At 42.9% G+C, this 8,742-nt stretch overlaps 2 protein-coding genes across 2 annotated transcripts; one reads left to right on the top strand and one right to left on the bottom strand.

The window, feature by feature from the left end:
- Positions 1 to 392: 392 nt before the first annotated feature.
- Positions 393 to 2,260, top strand: SWI5 (SWI5 recombination repair homolog (yeast); the record flags this gene model as incomplete). Its single annotated transcript, XM_010290718.1, has 3 exons — positions 393 to 514; positions 1,647 to 1,741; positions 2,196 to 2,260. Coding segments are annotated over 3 exons (282 nt in total), but the record flags the coding sequence as incomplete, so codon positions are not given.
- Positions 2,261 to 5,478: 3,218 nt separating this feature from the next.
- On the bottom strand, positions 5,479 to 8,312 carry TRUB2 (TruB pseudouridine (psi) synthase family member 2; the record flags this gene model as incomplete). The annotated part of the gene is given in 6 exon segments (XM_010290707.1): positions 5,479 to 5,588; positions 5,591 to 5,851; positions 6,601 to 6,737; positions 7,188 to 7,260; positions 7,849 to 7,930; positions 8,251 to 8,312. Coding segments are annotated over 6 exon segments (725 nt in total), but the record flags the coding sequence as incomplete, so codon positions are not given.
- Between the last annotated feature and the right edge of the window lie 430 nt (positions 8,313 to 8,742).

The raw sequence follows: 8,742 nt of genomic DNA, 5'->3' as shown, positions 1-8,742 counted from the left end.
GGCGGGAAGTGTTTTTCCTGGAGGGTGAAGTTGCTCGTTGCCTGAGTAACTGCCGGCCTCGCAGTTCAGCACTGCGTCGTCCTGGGAGCTTCTCTTAAAAGCCAAATTGTGATTGCTTTATTTATTTATTTTCACTTTATGCTGTCAATCTACGAAATGCTATAGAATATGATATGGAACAGGCTGGTTGTTGCATAAACGGATAAATATTTTACCTGAGCTTATTTCCTGGCCCCCCACTACCCCCCATCCCGGAGATATTTTTTCCTTTCTTTTTTTCTTCCTTTTTTATCCAGTGACACATAGTGTATTTTCTGATCGGTGCACTCCAGCACTGTGGCATCACTCCAGTGCTGAGTTAGTGAGTGTTAAATGTGTTCTGTGCTCTACAGATCCCATCTCCAAGGTCCTGCCGACCTAATGGAGCCAACGAAGAAGCCCTGCAGTATGAAATCGAAGAGCTGAAACAGAAAGACCTTGCGCTAGACCAAGAAATTGCACAATTATTGTCTGAGTATGTCCTTGGCAACCTGAATGTTCAATGTGATGCCTCAGTTATTTTTGTTTTTAAAATTAAATATGGTCCAGGAATTACTGCTAGAAACTGACCTCTTATGATGCCCCTTTTATCGTGGTGTTATACAATGTTGATTACAGTGTTGTTTTGAGTTATGGGACCTGTTAAAGATAAGAGGGAATTCTTTCTGGTTTATTTGGTAAAGCAAAACAAGTTTTACTAGGAACTTAGATAAAAAGCTTACCTCAGATGTTGGTGAGGTAATTACATGTAAATTGGGAGCAAATAATTTTAACCATCATGATACTACAACATGTCATGCTACCAGAAAAGCCTGTTCATTTGAGATTTAAAATTGAGATCATGACTTGTATAACCTGCCAAACTTAGTCCCAGATAAAACTGTTTCCTTTTTTTGTTCCATCTTGATCAAGTGTTCACTTGTTCTGTGTCTGAGGTGAGTGGATTAAACCTTTGTCTTTAAGAAGCAGAGGTGTTTGCAGAGCAAGAACACTGTCATGATGGGTGTGAGGTACGGGGTAGTGCAACTGTTTTATTGTGGTTTCTTATGACACACTGTGGCAGCTGCTTATTAGCAACTGTTTTGAGATAAAATTGCTGCTTGTTTTTTTTTTTTTTTTAAGAGAGGGAGTCTCTGTGGGTTATTTGTTGCAAAAGAGTGATATTTTCTAAGATAATGTGTAGTGCATATGATGGAAATGGTAGAACAACAAAGGCTGTTCTAAAAGCTTTTCTGTTTTATCCTCAAGGATAAGCAGACTTTTTTTTTTTTTTTTGCCTAGCTACAGATTAGAGATACATATAAATTGAATTCACCACAACCTATTCCTGTTTCTATTTGATTCTAAGAATTCATGTGGATCGTTTGGGGTTTTTTGATGAGTCTTGATGTGGCAAAAAAAATCAAAATGAGGATATGCTCGTTTGTAGCTTTCATGTTTGTAACTTGCAACAACTGTACTTGCTGCCTTCAGATTCTGCTTTAGATGTGCCAGGTTTGGGCATCTCAAATATCCTTGCCATGTTTGGTGGGTAGTGGCAGCACTCACTGTGCAGCAGCAGCAATCCTGCTGTGTCATTTTTCACCTTTCTGGCTTTATTGTTACAGAGGCTACAGCCTGGAGGAATTGGAGAAGCACATCTCTCTGCTCCATGAGTATAATGATATTAAAGATGCTGGACAGATGCTGCTAGGCAAGCTGGGTAAGGAAGAGGAAGACTATTAAAGAACTTCTTAATCAATGTTTTCATACAGAGAGAGAAGCCACTACACCATAAAGGCAGAGCTTGTTTTAAGGATTCTTCAATTCTAGGCTTGTATTACCCAATCACTTATGCAAGCACAAATGCTTCTGTCGTTATTTTCTTGGGATGTTTTTAGAACTGAACATGTGAAATAATTGTCATTTACCAGTATTTTAGTCTGTGTTAGGGATTACCAAAATTTGTTAAGCCTTAGTAATTTTTGTCAGTTTTGTTCTTCATATGCTTAAAAAAAAGTGAGACAAGCAGGGGACATAGCTGCAAAACCTTAGATTGGTTTCTTAGCTATGGGAGGTTCTGTGGGATAGTTAGGGGCTGCTGAGGGGAAAACACAACTTTTCTGACTGATCTGATCTTTGTTTAATGAGAGCAATGGTACTTTTTTCCTTTCTAGCTGTTATCCGAGGTGTTACTACAAAGCAGCTCTACCCTGAATACGATCTGGAGCTTAGCGACTAGCATTGAACCTGAATTTTGCCACGTCCTACAAAAATGACTGTTACTGGACCATTACGTTTTGGTGTCATACTGGTTTAGAGCTGATACAACGTGGCCTTGGAAGTATGTATGTAGAATTGCAACAGCATGGGTTAACAGCCTTATTTCGAAGAAGCTTTGGAACATGGAAGTTGTTGGATGTATCAACTGTTTCCTGCTTGTGGGAGAGGTAGAGGTGTGTGGGACTTTGGATAATTTTGTCTACTACCTGATCAACAGGTTTGTTTGTTTGTTTTATTGGAAAGGTTTTAATTCAGGTTGATGTTAAGACTCTTCCCATCAAGCTTTTGCTTCTCTACAACACCCAGGGACTTTGGATATGCTGGTCTGTAGGTGGAAGCAGCAACTACTGAATGGATAGAGGAAGTGTGGGCATACAAATGTGCAATGTAATAGCTGCTTTGAAAGAAAAGAAAAAAACCTCAGAAATGGGGAGGGAAGAAGGCTAAAGCTATGGTGGTTTGGGGGGCCTGTTTTGTTTTATGATCAAATCTGTGTAAGTCTGGGTGTTCTGCATTTTTGTACTTAACTGCTCTGGTATCTAGAGGTTTTGTATCTTTTCTGTAGTAAATGGGGAAATGTGAAGTTGTGTTGAAAGGTCCAGTCTGAATAAAGCAGCTATCACATTTCTCAGTAATTCACTTTCAGAGCCTATAAAACATGGCGTGAACCTGGGAACAAATTCTTAAACTATATTCTGAGATAACCATAACATCTATTATTCAAATATTTTTCTGAGGACTCTTAATACAGGCAGTGTGGCAGCACTACCCAGTAATGGGTAGGCGCAGAATTACCTTTAGTCTCTTCTAAATGCATAGTCACTGTGAAAGTGAGCGGTGTCCTAAACACAAAATTATGATGAGAGCATGAGTGTTTCAATGTCAGGTGTTAAGATTGAGGGTGACTGCACAGACTAAATTTGGCTGCTTTGTGCAGTTCTAAGTGATAAAGTGCTCTGTGGATCCATTCTCCCTTTTTCATTCAAGCTTGATGTCCTTCTGCCCATTTCTACTTTTAAGACCTTCTTGCCAATAAGTTTCTCCCCTGGTCTCCAGTCAGGCCCGTGCTGCAGTGTGCTTATTTCCAAATTTGAATCAAATGAATCTGTCTTTGTAGTGCTTGGAAAACTAGAAAACAGGTCACAAGGCTGCTGCTGAGGACAGAGAATTCTTTCTGTGCTCTTGGTTCTGGACCTGGCACAGAAGCATCACTAATAAGTATCTTGTTTTGCCACAAAAGCTCTGGGGAGGGGTCTAAAGCAGCAGGACAGCCAACATACCTCTATTCTGTGATTCATTGAAGCAAGCCTCTGCTGATGTGCAGCAGTGCTTCTCTGGAGGGTGTTAACTGTGGCCATGTAAGAATGGACTCTGGTGAGTATGGTTACAGGTATATCCTCCCCACCATAAATCCCTCTGGCCAAGTGTGGGGAGAATTCCTGCGTTTTGGAGTAGTTTTAAGGGGAGGAAAAAGTTGCAAGAAGGCTAGAACTGGGAAATGCTAACCTTGTTCTCAAAAAGCCACGTTGCTGTTTCGGCTGCTATTTTCTGTGTGGAAGAGCTGGTTTGGTTGGAACACTCCAGGCTAAAACTTCTGTCTGGCAATGGCACATGCAACTGGAAATCGTTTTTGCAATGGGAAGTATGTACACAAATTCTTTCACTTTGTGTTAGGTGTAAGCCATGGGGGATGAACTGTACTCCATTACCAAAGTTACTGAAGGTTATTTAAGGGCTGAGAAGTCTGTGTGTTCCTCCTCTCCTTGTAGGAGGCACTAGGATTAAAGCTTGTAGCTGTGCGAGCCTTCTGCGCAGCTCCCGAACTTGCGCTTCCACGCTGATGGGTTTACACTTCAGTTAACACAAACACAGTTGGCTATGGAAGGTGCCTTGACCCCAGTCCCTTGTCCACGGAGAATGAACACACGCAGAACCAACCAGCCAAGGTAAGAGCAAACTGCCCTCAGGGAGTCCCTGCGGCTCTGCAGCCTGCACCATAACCTGCCGTGTGGTGGCAGCTCTGCTCCGCTGCTGTTCTGGCAGCTCTGTGCGGAGCAGGGAAACCCAGAACAACTGAAGGGTTCCAGCAGGGTCTAAGTTAGTGACTCCTGGGGTGCTTCAGGACAGGACTGGGTGCTCTCACTTGGGTACTTCATCATGGCCCCTCTTACCACTCATCCCAGAGCTGCTTTCTTGTTTCTTAATGGCTATCATCTGGAGGATGAAATATGCTCTGTTCAAATCCAGAAGAGGAATAGAACAAGTCTCCTCTTCTGCTTTCTATAAGTAAATCTGCAAACTTGCTAGCTAAGTGTATATCTGGAAAAATAGTGCAATAATGGTAAGTGTAACTTCGTATTTTTAATTTACATTTAGAAAGTGTATTTCTGCTAAGTCAGATACAGCTATAATGAGCTAACGGAGAACAAATGGTATTAGAGAGCTTACAGTTTCCCTGGAGGGCAGTATATGCCGTCTGTGCAAAGCTGCTGCAGAGCAGGATGCCACATACTCCTGAATACCCACTCTTGGTACCTCAGAAGGACAAAAAAAGGCAAAAAAAAAAAAAAAAAAAAAAAGGCAGCATGGTCTTTTAATGAGTCAGTGTATGCTAGTGAGTACCGAGCCAAGAACCAGCCTCTTCCCCTTTAGGTGACTTTCAATTTTATTTCTTGTGTATCTTGCACATCAATCCCTACTACAAGCCGCTTTCCTCATCACATGCACCTACTCTGGATATAACCATTTCCTCGTATTGCTTTGTGTAAGCTGTGATTCCTCCTGCACATCCCTCTTTTAGTCTGATTTTAAACTCTTACGTGTCCAAAAGCAGGGCTAATGGAAAGAACATACTCTAGGACAGCAGAGGGAAAATAAAATCCATACAGTAGGTAAGCTATGCTGCCAGTTGCAAGGAACAAACAAATCCATTTAATCAAGGGAAATACAGCTCTGTAAGACGCTGTCTATATTTCCTGCTGCTAAACAATTTGGGGATGGGTTTTTATATCCCTTAGCAACCTAATGTTCCCAAAGTCAACAGGAATTTTGGCACCGCTAACTCCTGTTAATGAACCATTTGTGATGCTTTAAAAAAAAAAAAATACAGCCTGTCACTGAAAAAAAATGCCTCTCTGATTAAAGTCATCTCAAGGAAAGGGTGGAAGTGAACTGCAATTAACCTCTTTCCTTTTTGTGTCCATCATGCTGTCAGCATGTGGCTGCATTATTGTGCTACAGAGATTGCTTGTGGACCTTCCCTCCATAGCACACACTCAGCTGTCTGCAGCGTGGGCCATCTCCGCATCCATCTTATGAAGGTGGCCTAGTGTTTTCTCTATCTCGGTTTTAACTTTAGGCTCACAGTCCCAAATTGCATTCTGTATACTCTGCAGGTTCCACTGGGTTCTTAGGAGAGCATCATCCAGTGTGAAAACACCATCGCGTATTCTTCGCACTTGTGTGCACACAGCAGATGATTTCAGCTCCAGACCAATCTCGTGAACTATTTTTCGGAGGTACTGCTGAGTCTCATGCAAGCAATGGATTTCTAGAAGGACAGAGAGATTCCTTCAGAAGCAGCAAAGAGTTGATACAAATTCAGACCTTGTCTGTAAATCCAGACATCACTCACAGTTATGCTGAAAGAACCGGTTTGGTAGAAGAGACTATTTAAGATACAGCATGGGTGGATTATGATTTTCTGGAATACTGCAGGGTGTCCTAGCCCCTCCCAAAGTGAATGTTTTAGAAAACAAACTCTTAGATACAGGAGAGTTATGTAGAAATGTAGGTATTTCAAAATGGGTAAGAAAAGGTACCTTTTTAATAAGACAAATAATTTGTGAGGAGACTGCCTGCAGGAAAGTGAACCACACTTAAAAAAACAAAACAAAACAGACCTGCATTTCACTGAAGCACTGGGATAAGGAAGAATTTTGCCTCGTAAGTATTCGCTATGCAAATTGTCTTGCTTCAGTCTAAGATTTGGAACTGGCAGGGGAAAAACCTGTGAGCTAGGTGCACAGCTGGCTTGATTGATACAGCAGCTTCAGTATTGTGAGGGTTCCAGATCTCGCCCTACCAAATAATCTTTCCATCGCACTAAAGAGGAGATGCTTTAGTGACCCTGGGAACTACAAAACATTAAATTTTCTGCAGAGTTTACCAGTTATGTGTTGATACAAAGTTCCCACTAACTCATTTTGCATTAAATCATGAATAAGAAACTGAAGTTTACCAACTTATTTGCCATAATATATACTCAGGCTTCCCCAATACGTTTTGTACCAGTCCTACCTAGCTGGAATGCTGGAATTGCGAACTGGAGGCATCGGATTGCTGTGATTATCGGGGGGCTTTTTCCCATGGGGCGAATCAACCCTTTGACAGCCAGCTCATATGCCTCTTGTGTTTTCATGTCAATGTTAGAATGCCTGGAAAAAGAAAAAAGGGAGCAGCCACTTAGTACTTCTCTTCAATGAGACTCAAAATATCTCCATGCCCAATAAATCAGAGATGCAATTTTATTCTTAAAACTGCCTATGTGTTGAGCCTTTGCATACATTTTAATGTGTGTTTTAATATGTGTACTGTCAGCAGTGTAGCTGGGGAGGGAGGTACTTGGTCATGTCTACAAGATATTTTTGTAAGCCCTAACGTAGCTAATAGGTCCTAACATAGCTGGAGATTTCAGGATACCAAAAGGACACAACTGCAACATCTCACCAGAGTACAGGGCACTCAGAGTAACTTCTCTCTGTCCCTGCCTAGCACTCTAACCCTTAAAGACTTTGATTATGGCAAACAAAATCATCTCATTTGTTTTAAAGACCGGCAAATGGCAGTTGGATCAGGTCAGCTGCATCTCCCCATTGGGTACGTACATCAGCAGGGCCCTATGATTTGTTCCTTGAATGACAGCAAGAATCCGTTCCAGCTTCTCCCTTGTGATATGATCTGTGAATATTAACATAGAAACAAAGCCTCAATTAGCCATCCAGAAACTGGAAAGCGACAGCAGTCTGAAATGTGCCATCAGGGTATTACTGTCCCTTTGACAGGCAGTCACATCGAAATGGGCTGATGAGAACCGCCGAGAGGTCGCTTTAGCAGAGCAGACTCACTTCTCGCTGTACCGTGAAAATGCGCAGAGCAGCACAGCGCTGGGCTACAACGGGAAGAATCACTTTGCCTAATTGATTTCGGGATGTTGGCTCCAGTTTCTCTTATTGGATGTTTGAAGAGTTTCATTCAATGAAAGCTTCTAACCGCTATCTCTAGGTATGACTTACGGAGAAATCTGGGTCCCACCCAACCCAGCAGCAACCGCTGCGATCGGGACTTATGCTGGCTTTGTATAGATTGTGGTTGTATCTAGCACAGGACTGCGCTTGGGCTGCATGTAAAAATAACGACTAGAAAGCATTTCAGGTGTACCTTTTGTCTTTGTGCAATTTACCTGGTTAAATGCTTTACAGTTAGCATGCTGTTTGTTTGGTGTTCTGGTTTGGTTTTTTTTGAAAACACATCAATTCAGTTTCTTACCAAACGTTGTCTTCTCTACTAGCTTCCCTGTGTCTGAGAAGTCATCAGTGGCTTTACCAAACAGCCCACCGACAGTGTAAACCTTGAAGAAGGGCAAAGAATGCAATTTATCAAAGAAATACTCCAAGCAATTGAGTAGCAATATTCTGCCATGCAGCTGCTGGGAAGTGCAGCCTATGCTGATGTTGCACAGAAAGACAGCAGCGTCTTCTCATACGGCCAGCACGTGTGGATGCTCACGTGAAGGCTGAATTCTGGACCCTGAAAAGCTCTTGAAAGCATTGGTGGGTTTAAGACTCAAAAGCAGAAACACCGTCACAAGGCCAGTCCGGGGCACTGGGGCAGGAATCAAGTGTGCCGCTGCACTCAGACGTTCTGAGGCCGTTCAGAGCCATCACCTACCTTGGTCAGGTGGCAGTTGTACAGATCAGTGAGTAGCTTGTTCCCGTGGCCTATGCCAAGTACTGAAACACAGAAGATGGGGAGCGCGTTGTTCAGCCACACGGAAAGTTACTTACGTGCGTTTACACAGCTCTGCACTCTCATGCTACTTCCCCCCTGCCCCAGACAGGGCCGTATCTCCTTAAAAGTCATGTATGAACAATGCAATTAGACCCTCAAATTACCGCCTGTCATTAAAACTATAAGGTACTTGGATTTTCCCAGAACTTTCCACCTGGGTACTTCAGGGCAAATGCGTAGCAATGCCGGCGGCAGTGAAGCCAATTCAAGCAGTGGAACGGAGACGGGGGGTTACGTGGCAGAGCACTAACGGTGTCACGGGCAAGCTGTGTGCCGGGGCTAAGGGGTCGCTCCCGCCTCCCGGCCTTGCCAGCTTCCTGCGGGACCGTTTCTTCTGTGTTTTTGCACTTATGCTCCCGGCGGGGTTGTGAG

Source organism: Phaethon lepturus, unplaced genomic scaffold (genome assembly GCF_000687285.1).
Source record: "Phaethon lepturus isolate BGI_N335 unplaced genomic scaffold, ASM68728v1 Scaffold57840, whole genome shotgun sequence".
Classification (NCBI taxonomy): domain Eukaryota; kingdom Metazoa; phylum Chordata; class Aves; order Phaethontiformes; family Phaethontidae; genus Phaethon; species Phaethon lepturus.
The sequence above is the reverse complement of the archived record's forward strand: the minus strand, read 5'-3'. Positions and strand labels throughout refer to the sequence as shown.